This window comes from Hyperolius riggenbachi, chromosome 1 (genome assembly GCF_040937935.1).
Source record: "Hyperolius riggenbachi isolate aHypRig1 chromosome 1, aHypRig1.pri, whole genome shotgun sequence".
Classification (NCBI taxonomy): domain Eukaryota; kingdom Metazoa; phylum Chordata; class Amphibia; order Anura; family Hyperoliidae; genus Hyperolius; species Hyperolius riggenbachi.
The window spans coordinates 63,932,430-63,950,888 of record NC_090646.1 but is presented as its reverse complement, the minus strand read 5'-3'; the positions used below and the strand labels follow the sequence as shown (position 1 = coordinate 63,950,888).

Here is an 18,459-nt window from a genome sequence, read left to right as displayed (position 1 = left end):
GGTCTGTTGTGACTAAGTAAAGGCTGCTAATGACGATGACAAATGAATAGCCTGACTCTCTTAATTGCTTGTCACTCATTGTTTGGATGCTAAACAGAGGCTGCTTAACAATAGGACACAAACAATTACGTCGACATTAGGAATAAAAGCATGGGGGTATAAATAGGGAGCTGAGACAGGTGGAGAAATCAGAACTCCCAGGAGCAGGTTTGCACTGTCTCTCCGTACACCACTCTCGCTGCACCGCTTGCCTGTCATCATGCCTGACACTGCCGTCCCTGCCTGCTTCCTGTGCCTCCTCGCCTTATCCTCAGCCTGCTACATCCAGAACTGCCCCAGAGGAGGCAAGAGGTCCTACTCAGAAACAGAGCCGAGACAGGTGCAGTATCTGACATTGCAATCTACTGCTTCTTACACAGTGTTTTTGTGGCTAATGCTATTAACTTTGTTTCAGATTATATTTTTTTAAAAAAGGCATGCTGGGACTTATAGTTCCATAATCGTTGCTGCACCAAATGTGGTTTAGTTGTTGTAGAGTTGTAAGTCACTGCATGATTTGATCTTCTGTCCTATCGGCTTGTGGAACTACAAATCCCAGCAAAGTAGAGTAGTGGTAGTCTGGCTTTGAAGACTTTAGTTGTCTTACTAATGCAAGAACTAACTGCTTCAGGATGACTGGACTTGTAGTCTCTCATTATCCAATGTTGTAGAAAAGGGCACACCACAGGCTTCAAACTTGCGTTTGTAGTTAATTGAGCAAGACACACTACATGTTACAAGTCACCTGACCCTTCCTCAAGTGTGAAACTAGTACTACACTTGAGGAAGGGTCAGGTGACTTGTAACATGTAGTGTGTCTTGCTCAATAAACTACAAACGCAAGTTTGAAGCCTGTTGAGTGCCTTTTTCTACAACATTCGATCACACGTTATAGGCAGGAGTGGTGTACCTGCAGGAAAAGAGCACCGGCATATGCTACCTGGATTAAGGTATAGCAACCTTTTGAGTATGAAGGTGATTTTTCTAGTCTCTCATTATGTCTGGAAACCTCTAAATTGTCCAAATTATGTTGAAATTAGTTTGACCGGGCTTGACAAAAATTGATGACTTTAGAAGCGACGCAGGCATGCAGAATAGGAAGTTCTTGGGGGAATTTGCAATATCAAAACTGCTGCTGAGTTCTCACAGATAAAAACTTAAGTTAGTCATACAGTACACCATATTTTACTCAATTAGATGGTCAATTCCATACAGCTACAAAATAAAAAAAAATAGCTAAAAACTAGGGCATGGCTTTATTGTCAAATAAACTTTGTAAGCTTAATGGTCATCACAGTCATTTTTTATTGATCAGGTGTGATAAATGCCCATATTGCTTTGTACTCCATCACATAGTACAGAGCTAGCGGTGTTGGCGGCTTGGTCAATTTTTGTAAAGATTTCTTCTGAATTATGATTGAAGTTAACTTATTCAGGGCAGAAATACTGTCACCACTCCTCGCTTAAATGCTGATGAGGAAGCAATCACTTCCCGGATCAGGTGTCTCAGGCAGTACAGTATAGTCTCAGTTATCCAGCATTGGATAAGTGTGCTTACTAGTTGCCCAGAGAGTCTCAATGTTAAAAATAGGCCTGGCTAATACAGTTCTATACCCTACTCTATATATGTATACCATGAACTCTGTTTTAAATGTTACAATACCGTAACTGAAAGTATGGTAACCTTAAGGGAGCTCTGGAACCCAGTCTATAAGCACAGCAGAGCCCACAAACAACCTATGAAGTTGGCCTTCATCACTTTAAGGACTGCCAGTGATTTGTGCTGGTTGGTTGAGACTGCTGGTTAGTGAAGTTCTGGATAACTGTGAGTCTACTTTATATGGATAACTTTAGTTTGCTAGCTCCTGTGATTTTATAAAAATATTTATTACAATATTCACTCCTGCATGATTGTTAATTAGAATATTAGAATATTTTTTTTGCTCATTACTAACTGGCTCTGCAAGGAAATATCATCCTTGAAATCAAATAGCTGCAGTGCACATACAAGTATTGCCATGCATACCTGGAAATATTTCCATTTATGCAACAGATTCTAATTGCTTATTGCCATTAACCCTCTACTTATCAGCATGTTAATACTTGATGGTCAGAGTATGTAGTTATATGAATTTGGACTTCCAGTACTTGTTTCAGCGCCTTGGACAGTGTGTGTGAGATGCAGTACTGGTTTCAGCACCTTGGACAGTGTGTGTGAGATGCAGTACTGGTTTCAGCACCTTGGACAGTGTGTGTGAGATGCAGTACTGGTTTCAGCACCTTGGACAGTGTGTGTGAGATGCAGTACTGGTTTCAGCACCTTGGACAGTGTGTGTGAGATGCAGTACTGGTTTCAGCACCTTGGACAGTGTGTGTGAGATCAAGTGTAAGTTTCAGCACCTTGGACAGTGTGCGTTAGATGTAGTACTAGTTTCAGCACCTCAGACAGTGTGCGTGAGATGCAGTTTCAGCACCTTGGACAGTGTGCATGAGATGCAGTACTAGTTTTAGCACCTTGGACAGTGTATGTGAGATGCAATACCAGTTTCAGCACCTTGGACAGTGTGTATGAGATGCAATACTAGTTTTAGCACCTTGGACAGTGTGCGTGAGATGTAGTACTAGTTTCAGCACCTTAGACAGTGTGTGTGAGATGCAGTACTAGTTTCAGCACCTTGGACAGGGTGCGTGAGATTCAGTGCTAGTTTTAGCACCTTGGACAGCGTGTGTCAGGTGCAGTACTTGTTGCAGTACCATTGACAGTGTGCGCACCGTGAGGATTGGGAGAATGGTAGACAAGAAGGCTAGACAGAAATCTCATCCCCAGTGGCAACAGATCTGTCCCTCACTGCAGCTCCGGGGTCCCGGGGTCTCCTCTGTTGCAGATGCAGACCTCACTAGGTCGGTGTATTCCGCACCTGTGCGAGCGCGAGAGTGCTCGGGTGCATTCTGCACAGGCAGACAGAGGAGACCCCGGGACCGCCGGAGCTGCGACAAGGGACAGATCAGCTGCCAAGGGCTGAATGAAGCCCCGGGTAAGTAGATCTTCTTTTTTGTTTTGTTCCTTTTACTCGGATGTTTTCTTTAAGGTGTGTACGTGGCTTTGAAACTGATCATATCAGTCAGATGTTTTAGGAAGACAACAGTGACATTTTGGTGTTTTTGCAGTGCATACCATGTGGTCCGGGGAACAGAGGGAATTGCTTCGGACCAAACATTTGCTGTGGGGAAGATTTAGGCTGTTACATTGGCACTCCAGAGACATTCCGCTGTGTAGAAGAGAACTACTTACCCTCCCCCTGCGAGGCTGGGGGCAAACCTTGTAACGGTGGCCGATGCGCAGCTCCAGGACTATGCTGCAGTGATGGTAAGAGATTCACTCATCAGCCTGATTATTAAAGGTGATAGGATATAAAAGAACAGTCAGTATGATTAGCCTTATTTAAAGTGGTTTGAAACTTGATAAATGAAATATATGTAAAATACCTAATAGATGCATACTAGCCGCTCTCCTTTCCTCCACACAGATATCTTTATTTCCTTATGCAATCCCTGCTCACTTGCAGTGCAGAGGACTAGCATTGATGACGAACAAGAAGTGAGGTGCCCACTGCATTGTGGGATTTGTAGTTCTCTGCATAATAGAGATGAATGAGAAGAGAGGCAGGTAACACAGGGAGGGCAGAAGTGAGGACATAGCAGGGCTTCACTTGCCCTTCACATACATGGAGACTGAGAGACATTGCCAGATCATCCACAAGGCAAACCTAAGCAGTTGCCTAGGGCCCGGAGAGAGTCCAGGGGCCCGGTGGATGCTGCCCCCCCCCCACCAAATCTCACTAAAAAGTCAGGTGATCATCAGCAGTGGGCAAAAACTGCTATCTTGCCTAGGGCTCCATTTCATCTTAATCATATCATCTGAACCATATATAAAAGACTGTAAAAGAGATAGACAAGGCTGCATTATTACAGGGAAGGGGCTGAGGAACATAAATGTATGTTTTTTTCTTTTTACCTAAAATGGATGACATCCGCCCTTTAAGCTAGACACCTGCTCATTGTAATTTTCCTGTTACCAAGAAGAAAGAGCTGGCAGGCCAATCTCTCCCAGTGCTATAATAGAAGAGATATAAATTATAAATACTGAAAAAATAATTCATCTTGGTATTCTTTAAATGACAGCTAAAGAGAGATATGGAGGCTGCCATATTTATACCCTTTTAAATAATACCAGTTGCCTGGCTATCCTGATAATCTTTCATGCATCAGTAGTGTCTGATTTACACACCTGAAACGAGCATGAGACAAATCCAGACTTAACGTGTACCCAAGCTAAAACTCAGGTCAAAAAGTAGATACTTACCTAGGAAGGGGGAAGCCTCTGGATCCTAAAGAAGCTGTGCGCGCTGTCCTCCACCCCCCCCCCCTGGCAGAGTGCAGACCCCCCCCCCGAAGATTACCGACAAGGGCTTGTCGGTAGTTGTTAATTACATTGGGGTTGCATTCATCTTCAGGCACGAGCACAGTTGTACTGCGTCTGCGCAAGTAAGGCCGCACCTGCACAGTAAGTTGGAGTTTGTGCAATGGTGAAGGACAGCATGGGAGGATCCAGAGGACAGTGTGGGAGGATCCAGAGCACAGCATGGGAGGATCCAGAGGACAGCATGGGAGGATCCAGAGGCCAGAGTGGGAGAATCCAGAGCACAGCATGGGAGGATCCAGAGGACAGCATGGGAGGATCCAGAGGACAGAGTGGGTGTATCCAGGGGAGGGGACAGTGTGGGAGGATGCAGAGCACAGTGTGGGAGGATCTAGAGCACAGTGTGGGAGGATCTAGAGCACAGCATGGGAGGATCCAGAGGACAGTGTGGGAGGATCCAGAGCACAGCATGGGAGGATCCAGAGGACAGTGTGGGAGGATCCAGAGGTTTCCTTCTCCTTAGGTAAGTATTTGCTTCTTAAAGTTTTTTTTACATCTCTGGTACTCTTTAAATCAAACTTCTAGTCTGCATGCTTGTTCAGGGTCTACGGCTAAAAGTATTCGAGGCAGAGAATCAGCAGGACAGCCAGGAAATTTGCATTGTTTAAAAATAAATATGGCAGCTTTTATATCCCTCTTGTCTTGCCTCAGGTGTCCTTAATGCTTTGTTTTTTTTTACACCACCTCACACTCAGCAACCACTAAGAGGACAGGAAGTTTCACTGCAGCTCATAATAAAAGGCTTTCAGTGGCGGTTTCTGGTAGTGACTGAAGGTCTTAAAGAGACACTGAAGCGAAAAAAAAATATGATATAGTGAATTGGTTGTGTACTATGAATAATTACTAGAAAATTAGCAGCAAAGAAAATATTCTCATACTTTTATTTTCAGGTATATAGTGTTTTTTCTAACATTGCATCATTCTATAATATGTGCAGATTACACAACACTCAGCATTCAAAATGAGTCTTTCAGAGCAGTCTGTGAAGTAATGGCCTCTCCTCTAGCAGAGGAAAAGTAAATAGTTCAGGAACAGTTGAGATAATAAAAGTCAGATAACAGCCCTCTCCACGACTAACTTAGTCGGAGAGCTTAATGGCTTGTTTGCATAGAGATAACAACTGGAGTTTCTCAACTCTTCCTGTACTGGAAACAATTAGACTGATGTATCTGATCTTAATGTTTTATTTCTTAGCTGTGCTACACTTACAAATCATAATATCATCATTTTTTTTTCGCTTCAGTGTCTCTTTAAAGTTATCCCTCTAGTCAGAGGGTTATAGAGGCTGCTAATATATTTATTTCCTTATAAATAAGATCAATTGCCTGTCTGTCATGCTGATCCTGTACTTCAGCCCACCGACCCAGAACAAGTATGCAGATCAGGAGCTCTGAGCAAAATCTGGCTGCTGCACTAATCTGCACTAATTCACTTGTTTCCAGCATGTCATACGAACATCATTGAAGTCAGAAAGATCAGCAGGACTGCCAGGCAACTGGTATTGTTTAAATGGAAATAAACATGAAAGTCTCCATATACTTCTCGCTACAATTTTACTTTAAAGGGAGCCTGAAAGGAGGGATATGTGGGCTCCCTGAGGGATATGTAGGCTAACATGTTTATTTAATATTTACCTATCTATCATTTGTCTGGCAGTCGTGCTGATCCTCTGTCTTTAAAGATCCTTTCACACTATGTCCATTGTGTCATGTCACAACAGACAATATCATCGCATTACAATACAGATACAATGATATTCCTATGGGGCTATCACATTGATTGCGGTGTGGTCTGGTCAGGTAATGCACAGCAGGCAGTGTGTACAGGATAACATGCATATTTACAGGGGAGTGAAGCATACTTTCATTGTACTGTATGCTGCACTGTATGGTTGCACTGCACTGTTAACACGCAATGCAACTTTTTAGATATGTTGGGATGCGATTGAATAACAATTGTATAGCACCATAATCTGTATAGTGTGAATGGAGCCTAATACTTTTAGCCATAGACTCCAAACAAGCATGCAGATCAGATGTTTCTGACAAAAATCTGACAAGTCACATGCTTGTTTCAGGTGTGTGATTCAGACACTACTGACAGAAAGATCAGCAGGGCTGCCAGGCAACTGGTATTGTTTAAAAGGAAATAAATGTGGCAGCCTTCATATCCCTATGGCTACAGATTCCCTTACTATACATGTCAAACTCTGACCCGCGGGACAAATCTGGCTTGCAGAGCCATTAAATTTTGCCCCTGAGTGGTTTCGCCGCTTTGCATTATGTTTGGCCCCAGGGCCGAATTTACCATAAGGCACTGTAGGCACATGCCTAAAGGCACCTGATGATGGAAAGGTGGCTCACTGCCTTCCCTGATTACCTGCCTCCCTCCCTCATTCCCTATGCAGAGTCCCGAGCTGAGCGTAAATGACCCCAGCTCTCGGGATTCCATTGACGAGATCTTTCTTCAATTAGAGGCACCATTAGCTACTTAATACTAAGAGAGGGTACCTCTGGCTACCTAATACATAGGGACACCTGTAGCTACCTATGACAGGCAAGGGAAGTAAGGGAGAAGTGACAGCTGGGACAGACTGCACACTTGCAGTGCGGTTCGGTGGGGGCTTGTGGGTTCATGGAGGGTGAAGTCTAGGGTGCCAGGACATCTGTGCCTATAGGCTCCTGTGATGTAAATATGGGCCTGTTTGGCCCACTATAGACCACCAGGGAATATATTGGAGATGAAGCTCTAGATGACCAGGGAAGCCATATGGAGAGGTGGAAGCACTAGACAACAGGGGGCTCTGTTGGGGAGGGAGTTGGGCCTCTAGAGCAGGCATGGGCAAACTAGGCCCTCCAGCTGCTACGGAACTACAAGTCCCACAAAGCATTTGCCTTTATGAGTTATGACTGTGGCTGTCAGACTCCTGCAATGCATTGTAGGACTTGTAGTTCCGTAACAGCTGGAGGGCCGAGTTTGCCCATGCCTGCTCTAGACACTAGGAAAATGTATAAGGGAGGGAAAGGGCCAATAAACACCAAGGAACTGTATGAGGGAGGGAAAGGGCCACTAGACACTAGGGAACTGTACAGGGGAGGAAGGGGTCCACTAGACACCAGGAAACTGTATAGGGGAGGGAGAGAGGATCACTTAACACCAGGGGACTGTATAGGGTGGGGAGGGAGGACTACTACACACCAGGGAACTGTATAGGGGAGGGGGGCATTAGACATCAGGGAACTGTATAGGGTAGGGGGGGCACTAGATACCAGGGAGGTGTGTAAGGGAAGGAGGAGGGTCTCTAGACACCAGGGAACTATATATGGGGTGCATTAGACACCAGGGAACTGTATAAGTAAGGGAGGTGGCCACAAGACATTGATGTTGGCTTGCGACTTGGTCCCAGTGTTCAATTGCAGCTCACTTTATGCTTGAGTTTGACACCCCTGCTTTAAACCCTTCAGATTCCGTCACTGTTACAAGAAGTGAAAGGATGTATTTCCAGAAGGGACAAAGACAGTGATTAAAAAACTAACGTTTTTATCCTTCTCATATTTATATTAAGTAATTTTAGTTCTAACACTCCACCACCACTTATTCCTAAAGCAAAAAGATGACTTTTGGATGGAGCTGATTTGTTTAAATATATGAGCATTAGAAAACATGTACTATATATAGTGTAGGCTGGTGTTTTTTAATGCACTGAACTATACTATAATTTGCAATACACTAACTTACATACATTGCACATAAACGATTTTTAATAGTCATTTTATTACCTGATTTGCTGCATTTGCAGCGCTGACTTTATCATTGTGTCATTATCAGATGCTGTTTGCCTGAGAGAAGAGTAATCTCTGTCCCATCGAAATATCTCTCTCATATCCTATGATTACCTACATGAAGCAGTCTGGGAAGAACTAGGAGTGGGTACAAGCTACTCTTGTGTGGGACTGGTTAAACACTGAGCAGGGAGGCTGCTGCAGGGCTGGCCACAGAGATGTGGGAGGAGTTAGAGGGGGTCAGGTGATCAGCTCTGTTCTAAAGAGGCAATTCCTACTCTCCTTCCAGCAAGGAGCTATAGAATGCAGCCAGCCAGGTCATTTCAGCATATTTATTGAAGAAAGCACAGACATGCAAATTTCATAGGCATTAAAGTTCTAAAATCAACTTGTGTCTAAAGTAAATAAAGATGAATCTGTGAAAATGACATGTTGCTACTTCATAACTCCATGTCTGGCATTTTCTTTGCTCTGAAATCGCCTTTTGTAGATGTTCATTGAATGAGACTTCAGTCTGAGTGTTAATTGTGGCCGCCCATTCCTCCCTCACTAGGATGCTCTCATTGGCTAGCTGCTCCCATCTCTAGTCATGTGATATTGGTGAATGTACTTACTTCAGTAGTGCTGATTGATTGGGAGCCTCTGATTTGTCCTCTTCCAGCCCATCTTCTTGTGGCCTAGCTCCTGTCAGAGTACAAGCTTCTCCCTACTAGGCATGTGCTAGTATGGTCTGAGCATGCCCAGTAGAACAAAGCAATCTTACATGAAGGGAAAAAGGAGTGCACAAGTGACTTTCTTCTCTGGGGCGTGCCATACTTGCACATGCCCAGTACAGATCAGCTCATACACAGCGGGAATGTGGCCACAAAATAAGATGTTTGAGAAGCCCTGGTAAAATAGGTTTAGAAGGACCCAACTCTAAAATAGCGGGCTGTGAGATAATCAGAAATGCTTCCTATTGTGGTCAGGAATTTATTTTTTAATCCATTTTTTAGTTCAGGTACTGTAACTTAGTATTGCTTTTTTTGTGAATTTGCAATCCATCATGGGGCATGGCAATGGTCTTTTAGAAACCGATATTCACTGATTGAAAACATGAATTAGGAAACCCAACACCAAACAAGCCCGTATTAACTGATTTAGGAGAAATGTGATATGAGAAAAAGAAAAAAATATTTCTTCTGGTTTCCATATTTACTGTTTCTCTGTGATGCCAAATGTGACATCACTTCTGCCCTTTTCTTTTTTTTTTTTAACCTGGTTAAGTCGTAATTTTCCCTCCCTTCTGCCACAGGTTACTGTCCCTCCCACAGCAAACATCACCACACCAAGACAACAGGCTTACTTCACTAAGTAAGCTCTTCTAAAGAGAGGACTTCTGGTTACAGTGTCCTTATCTTATCCAAAATAGGAAGCTTTATGCTATTTGCATTCTGAGATAAGCTTCTTACTGTGGCTTTGCAGTTATACAAAGTCACCCAGAAAAGGTAAACAAATATATGGGGACATATAGGGTCCTATTTTAGAAAAAAAGGATTTATATTTACTTTTGGGGCACTTTTTTGTAATTTTTTTTATATTGGGATGTTACAGAACCTTTAGTATTAGTCATTATAAATGTACATGTACTTTACCTAGTAATCCCATTTCTTATTCAGGTTGTTTAAAGCGGATCCGAGATGAAAAACTAACTATAACAAGTAACTTATCTATATATCTTATCTAAAGTTTAGATAGTTTACACAGCACATCTAGCTGCCAACAGCTTTAATAGAAAATGATAATTTCTTCCTGTGATACAATGTCAGCAGCCATGTTGTTTGTAGACATTACACAGAGGCAAGCTTATCTGTATCTTGATCACTAAGCCTGTGAAAAAAACCTAATCCCCCTCCTCCCTCCTCCCCTCTGCCTCTGAAATCAATGGCTAGTAACACCTCCTCCTCCTCATGCCCAGACTGAGCTCCCATGAGCCCTTGCTACTGCCAAGGCTCTCTGAAAACCTGTGAGCGTGGTTTATTTAGTTTATAAGGAATTAGAGTATTAAAACAAAAACAAAAAAGTATTTGGCTTGAGGAATGCCCTATACACAATAGGAAAGGAACACAATTATGCAATGAGTAAAAGTTCACCTTGGATCCACTTTAACCTGCTTTTGTTTTGTGCCGTGGCAGAAAGTTGCACACTGGACTCCAGCTGCCTGGATGAAGACAGTGAGAGGAGACAGGGCTCCGCAGACCAGAACATGACCCAGATGGACGGATCAGCCAGCAACCTCCTCCTGAGACTCATGCACATGGCAAACAGGCAGCAGCCACCAAAGCACCACGTTTTTTAAGCGCAGCCACGTGCCTCCGTGACCTCACTTTGTAACACATGCTTGATATATGATTGCTGGTCTGTCGCCAAACCTTTATTTATAAATGTATTGAAAAAAAATGGCTGACAGTTTATTGTACAAAGAGCCAATAAAGTCTTTTATTGCACTGCTGTATGCGGCTGTCCATTATTGAACATGACACGATACGCACACAGTTTACAGTGGACCAAATTGTATTGAAAATTGTCTTGCAGTAAAATGTGTTATAATACAGCATTAACATCTAGAAAGAGACAGACATGTTCTCATTTTATCACAAACTTGAAAAAAACATAGCGTCTCTGGAATTATATTCCCAAAACTAAAATTTGAGTAGCTACTCTAAGGTGCATAAAATAACATTTGAAAGCATTCCCTGTGTTTAAAAACGTTCATATTTACTGCAAAGAGCAGTACGATTTTGCTTGCCTCTGGCTAACTGCAAAATTAGTAATTGCCGGCAAGAATCTCTCTGCCTGTGTCTTCACTCTGCCCCTCCTCCGTTTCGGCTGAAGTGGCTCAGCTGTTACCAAGGCACTGTTTTCAGCAGAGAGAGGGGGGGGGGGAGGGAGTAGAGTGAAGACACAGGCAGAGAGTGTCTCCTGGCCGACACTGATTACATTTGCCGGCACTGATTACATTTGCTGATTAACTAGAGATAAGATAAGCAGGCATGGGCAAACTCGGCCCTCCAGCTGTTTTATTTTTAATTGTGCATTTTTGTTGCATAACTCATATGCCAACACAACACAATTTGCCTGATCTGCTATAATTCATTTTTTCTACAATGTTACTCCTAGGTGATATTTTTACACCCTTGTAGCCACCAGCAAGCAGGAAAATACTCTAATAATTTTAACCAAACTTTTTCTCCTACTTTTTGGTACTTTTTCAATTGGAGAGTGGTGAAAAGTTATTTTAGACAGAAGATGAAGAATTATCTCCTAGGAGAAAACTTAGGAGAAAAAGGGAAATGAATAAAGGCCAATGGCCCTTATCCAATTAACGTTTTCTTCTGACTTTTCTCCTAGGAGGTATTTTTTTTACAGTATCTTATCAAAAAATACATTTTCAGCACTAAGCAATTGAACAAGTACTAAAAAGTAGGTTAAAATGCAATATATCTAACTTATTTTAAGTATTTTCTTGCATGGTAGAAACGTTTTCTCCTAGGATATTTTTCTTCTGCTTACAAATAAAAATTTCAGCACTTTGCAATTGAAAAGGTACTAAAATCAGGGCCGGAGCTACCATAGGAAAAAATGGGCAGCTGCTCCAGGGCCCCAGAGCCTGTAGGGGCCCCCAAGGTGTCCCTCCCCATCTTAACTGTTGCTCCCCAGGGACTCTGCAGAGTCTGTTAAGTTGGGAGGTGATTGGGGGAGGGTCAGCAGCCAGTTCAGGGGCCCAGGAGGGAAATTTGGCTGCAACAAAGGGCCTCTAATGACTCTTTTTGGTCGGGGGGTGTCTGTTGGGAGGCCCCCAGGCTAACTTTGCCCTAGGGCCCCATTGTTACTTGAACCGGCCCTGACTAAAATATAGGTGAAAAATTACAGTCAAGTATTTTCTTGCTAACTGGTGGCTTAAATGTCATTTTTTCATAAGGAATGAAAACATCACAAAGGAGAAAACTTAGGAGAAAAAGCCATTGAATACAGGACAATGTTGAGACTTGCATTATGCACATTGACAGAATGCAAACACGTTCATTATGGGAGTTATTGTTACATTGTGATCACACATGTGATATATGTTGTCTAATTATGCTAGGGTGGTTATTCATGCACCCATGTAGAAAAGATGTCAGGTGACCAGTAGTAATAGTCATCAGAGCTGCTCAAATCCAGAACCGGGAGACATCCGGATAGTTCTATCCGGATATCTCCCAGTTACCTGTGCAGGGTGGACGGGGGTCAATCGTACCTGTCTGACCCCTACTTCGGTCCGTCCCTTGGCGGGTTGGAGGAGGAAATGTTTGTAATCACGTGACGCACGTGGATCGCATCGTGGGAGGCGCCGAGGGACTAAGGCCTTGTCTCCATCTGTGCGCTACTCTCCGCTTCTGTCCTCTTTTCAGTAACCTGTATCAATCCGTAACATTGATGTGCTGATAAAAAGCGGATAGAAGCGCACAGATGGAAACAAGGCCTAACGAAGAAGATGTTAGGCGCAGAAGCCCCGGGTAAGCTCTGCTCATTTTCCCCCAACCCCCCTACAGTATTCCTTTAAAAAGGAACTTTTACCCAGGATTAAACTTCATCCCAATCAGCAGCTTTTCTATGTGAAATCTTCACATCTTCTCGAATAGATCATCGGCAAGGGGGGGGGGGGGGCATCTATATGGCAAATAACACCCTCCCACAGTATGATGTTATGACCATGGTCCTGACAGTTTGCTGTATGTGGACTTTATTGCATTGCGGGAGTTAACAGCGTTTTTTGCAACTGCCAAGCAAGCAGTATCTCTCTCAGTACATAGGACTCTCAGTAAACCAACATTCCATACAGATCTCCTGGCAGAACTCAACCTGCCACTGCCACCACCAGTGATAAATTTCAGAATGTAAATCAGGGAGAGGAAGGATTTAAAAATGGGCTAACACTGCCTAAGTAATCTATACATTAACATGGTAAAATAAAAATAAGCAATTTCATTAATAATGCTATTTTCACTACAGGTCCTCTTGCATACACACTTTCAATTTTGATTGGCCAATCACTGACCTCCCATCACCCTATCATTCCCTTTTCTTAAGAGCAGCCAGTGAAAAAGGAGGTAATGGGAGGCTGATAGAGAGAATATCACAGCAAGCCTGACTCCGTCTGTCTGGAAATTTGACGTCAGGCTAAAGTCAGTGATTACAGGAAATAGGGGGAACCAGGTGAGGATTAGGAACGGACAATGCACAGCGGTATGTGGATCCAGCATGAACACACCTCTGTGTTAGCTCAGGTTGCTTTGCCTTGGCTTAAGCAGGGCCGGACTTGGACATTTTACCACCCAAGGTCCACTGTCACCAACCCCGCCTCCCCCCCTTTGATCACCCTGTCCTGTGTGCTGTCCCTGTCCCATTTTGTTGCATGTGCTCTTGATTTGTGCTCCCCTTCCTGTATACTTCCCTGGTCCTGTGCTCCCCCCCACAGCACAGGACCAGTGCTCCATTGCTCGCTCCTGTGTAAGCAGGGCAGCCACTGACTGGGGTTGTGACTGCTGCAGATTACATGTTTGGCCTTAGTGTGCCGGCCCCTTTCTTCCTGGTGCCCTAGGCTATGGCCTTTGTGGCCTTGCCTCAAATTTGGACATGGGCTCAAGTCTTTAATTAAATCAAATGTTTTCCCTGTTAGCGACCTAAAGCTGTCGCAGGTTATTTCGGTGCCCGCCACTCAGCGCCGAGCACTAAAGTTTGGAGCCGTCATAGCACTAGTGCTAGGCTGCCCGTCCAGCGCAAGAGTAATTCGGGGATCCAGTGATCGTCAGACCCCGCTTAGTATATAACACTACGGGGGATTTGAGCGGCAGCAGGGTGAGCCAGGTTTTGGCTTAGCCTGCGCCCAGCTCACCAGCGGCGCATTGATACGTACGCTATAAAGCTGCCTGAGCAACCAATCATATTTCTTGTTTAGTTTGTAAAATGGAAGTTGGGTGAAGGACAAACATTTCAGGGGACATATAACAGTCATCCTCACAGAGAATGAGGAAGTCAAATTCTGCGCAGCACATGGAAGACTGAAAACAGGAATTAGAAAATCTACAGACCATAAATATGAAATCAGATGGCAGACAAGTCATTATGATCCCCGATGACATTCGGACGACACACATTCGACGCTCAATTATTATTATTGAGCACATTTTTGACGCAGGTTTGCTAGCGGACTGGATTTATTTGTTGACTGTCATGGTGTTTATAGCCTGTCGTTATTGTAAGTGTGAGGTTAGTTTTTCAATGACTTCCCACTTCTAAATTATACATTCTCTACAGATAAAAATACGTTTCCTCTGCCCCTGAATGAATTTGGTTGCAGGAATGTTTTATGCAAACCCAATAAGCCTATTAATTAGATCTGATTGTGCATCAATTATTCCCATTGTATTGTCAGTGCATTTGGTTGAGGGGAATACAATTCCGCATGAAATTATTGCCTCATTAATTAATGAGCGTACAGACAGGAGCCGGCTCTGGGACTGAGGAGGCTAGCAATGTGTTTCTGCAGTTTACCTGTTACCAGAGCCGGATCATCCACAAGGCATTTCTAGGCAGCTGCCTAGGGCCTGGAGGGAGTCTAGGGGCCTGTTGGATGCTAGCCCCCACCAAATCTAACTAAAAAAGCCAGGTGACCATCAGAAAAGGGCAAAAAACGGCTATCCATTCCATCATAATCCTTTTCTGCCTGTTACTGATCGGTGGAGTTCAGCATCTACAAGGGGACCCTATGCAAACAATCAGCACGGCCCCTCTTGTGAATATGTATTCCCGGATAAGCTGTGACGTTGTGGAGTGTAGTGAGGATATGTGCACAGGGCGGGACTTTTTGACTACCATGGCCCTGCAGACAGCCAGGGCCGGATTTCTACTCTTTACCGCCTAACGCCACTGTCAGCAGCTGCCCCCTTCAGTTAAGATAGCCAGATGACCCCATCAAGTATAGGTGGCCAGATGTCCCTTCCGTCTAGTATAGATAGCCAGATGACCCTTCCCTCTAGTATAGATAGCCAGATGACCCTTCCCCATCCCTCCTGTATAGGTAGCCCATTGACCCTTCCCTCCACTATAGGTAGCCAGATGACTCTTCCACCCCTTCAGTTTAGATAGCCTGATGATTCCCCTTCCCTCCAGTATAGGTATCATGATCACCCCTTCCCCCATCCCTCTAGCATAAGAAGCCAGATGACCCTCCCCACACTTCCATATAGATAGCCTGATGACGCCCCCTCCTTTCAGTATAGGCAGCAAGGTGAGCCTTCCCTTCCCCCTAGTATAGCCTGCTGCCCACCCGCCCTTGATCCTGTGGTGCCTTAGGCCATGGCCTATGTGGCCTTGGCTTAAATCCAGCCCTGCAGACGGCTGTTGTCCAAAGTGTCTGGGAGGAAAAGCTTGGCACCACATACTGGCAGAGAGGATAAGGATTGCAGGTGATCAAAGGACACGTGCTGCACAAAGTCTAATGTGCATAGAGAAATGAGGAAAAGGAAAGAGTCACTCCTTTATTCCAATTACGGCAAACATCACAGACAGCGAGTGCAGTGGGGATTAGGTAGCGGGCCTGACAGCCGTTTCGCATACTAACGCATCATCAGAGGCACTAGTTAGTGCCTCTGATGACGCGTTAGTGCCTCTGATGACGCGTTAGTACGCAAAACGGCTGTCAGGCCCACTACCTAATCCCCACTGCACCCACTGTCTGTGATGTCTGCCGGATTGGAATAACGGTGTATTAAGGCACAGTGCCACTTTCCTTTTCCTCATTTCTCCATGCTGCTGTCCAAAGGCTGGGCATGAAAGAGAGTGTGGCTGCATATGGATGAGGGGGTGTAAATAGGAAATGGAAGCTGGGAACAACACATGGAAGAAGGGAGCTGCTGACCACAGGAGCTGTACATGAAAGAGAGGGGCTGCTGCATGTAGGTGTTACACTTGGCAAAGGGGCTGCACATGGATGATACAGATGGAAGAGAGGGTTGCACATTGAATAGGAGGGGGCTGCTGTACATAGAAGAGGGGGCTGAACATGGAATAAGAACAGGGCTGCTGCACAGGGAATGGGAGGGGGCTGCTGTACATGAAAGTCACATATGGAAGAGTGGGCTGAACATGGAATGGGAACAGGGCTGCTGCAAATGGATGTTACACATGGAAGAGGGGGCTGCGCAAGGAATGGGATAGGGGGTGCTGTATATGAAAGTTACACATAGAAGAGTGGGATGAACAGTGGCGTAGCAATAGGGGGTGCAGAGGTTGCAGCTGCACCCACCCTCAACCACAGTATTAGGTCTTTATTGGTCCTGTGCTGATAAAATTAACTTCAATAGATGCTTTGAATAACAGTAATCATTAACAAACTGTTTTCCATCCACTTCTTGTACCTCTGACACTGTAGTACAAGATATGTACCACTCAGGGGATTTTTTATTTATTACAGGTGCTTTTTAAGTTTTAACAAGTGAGAGGTCATGAAAGAAGATACAGCAGACAGGCAGTCAGGAACACGTGTGAGGAGAGAGTTGAGGTCTGGTTTGGTCTGATCACATATCCCCTTTCGCTTTCTTCTTCTATCTTTGTATTTTAGCCACTTATCATGCCAGGTACAGTAGATCTACGACCCTTGAGGCTTCATCTTAGCTGTAGGGGCGTAGATATACGTACCTTACCACGATCGCCTGCCGCGCACGCTCACATGTTCTCCTCCTCACCCATTAGTACACTGATCCGTGAATCAAAGTGCCTGTGACCAATGATCACTGGCGTCAGTGAGATTCCAGTGGTCATTTACAAAATGAAAGTAAAAACATACACACACCACTTCTTGTGTACTGTTCACAGTGCACAGGAATAAAGTGGGGAGACATCTAGTGGCGAAAAAGTAAAAAGACACCTATATACATTAGATTAAATAAAAATAAATAAATCCCCTATTAATTAACTTCTCACCTCCCTCCTCTCCTTCTCTCAGAGTAAAATGCACTATAAATTACTTTTTCTCCATGTTTCTGTCGATTGCTGTCAGTACTAGAAATCTGACAGATCTGACAGGTTTTGGACTAGTCCATCTCCTCACTGGGCATTCACAGGCATTTCTTTATATACAAAAGCACTTACTTGAACGGCAGTTGCTCAGTCCAACTTACAAAATAGTGTGCAAACCAGTAGGGAGTCTCATTGACATCTTTGTATAGATTCTTTACATTGGTTGTGTAAAGAATAAAGGTAATTCTGTGAATCTCCCATAAGGGGATGGACTAGTCCAAAATCTGTCAGATCTGTCAGATCTCTGCTACAGCAACATAGGAAAAAAAGTAATTTATGGTGCATTTTACTTTGTGAGAAATTTACATTGTATGCGAATGTATTTTAAATGTTAGAATTGTTTAGTGTCGATTGTCCTTTAAAGAGACACTGAAGCGAAAAAAAAATATATGATATAATGATTTGTATGTGTAGTACAGATAATAAATAAAACATTAGGCGGAGAGACATAAGTCTAATATCGTTTCCAGTGCAGGAAGAGTTAAGAAACTCCAGTTGTTATCTATACAAAAGAGCCATTGAGCTCCATGACTTAAAAAGTCGCAGAGAGCTCTGTCTTCTGAAGCCTATTATATTATCAAGTGTCTGGCACTGCATTGTTTTGTTTTCTGCAGAGAACAGTTCAAAAGTTCACTGGCCTGCTCTGTAAATCATTTAGAATGCTGAGTAGTGTGTAAACTGCAAATATTAGAGAATGATGCAATGTTATAAAAAAAAATATATATATATAACTGAAAATAAAAATATGAGAATATTTTATTTACTACTAATGTTCTAGTAATTATCTGTACTACACAAACAATTCATTATATCATATTTTTTTTTTCTTCAGTGTCTCTTTAAATTGTCTTTTTTTATTCCTCAATTTTTCATCTTCATTGACCTCCCTTCCTGCCTCCCTCTTTCTTATTCTCTCCTCCAGTCTCCCCCTGGATCTCTCTCTTTCTCTCTCTCCCTCGGATTCTCTGTCTTACCGGCTAGTCTTGTGCGGAGGTTTCAGCAGGGCTCGGGGTGTTTTAGAAGGTGACGTTCAGAGTCTCAGCTTGTGTCTTCTGC

General features: G+C 43.7%; 1 protein-coding gene across 1 annotated transcript; it reads left to right on the top strand.

Annotated features, from left to right (window-relative positions):
- Positions 1 to 259: 259 nt before the first annotated feature.
- On the top strand, positions 260 to 10,655 carry LOC137545374 (vasotocin-neurophysin VT-like). Its single transcript, XM_068266541.1, has 3 exons — positions 260 to 379; positions 3,208 to 3,406; positions 10,476 to 10,655. The coding sequence occupies exons 1-3, from the start codon at positions 260 to 262 to the stop codon at positions 10,637 to 10,639; spliced, it is 483 nt and encodes a 160-aa protein (XP_068122642.1). The 3' UTR covers positions 10,640 to 10,655.
- Positions 10,656 to 18,459: the final 7,804 nt, after the last annotated feature.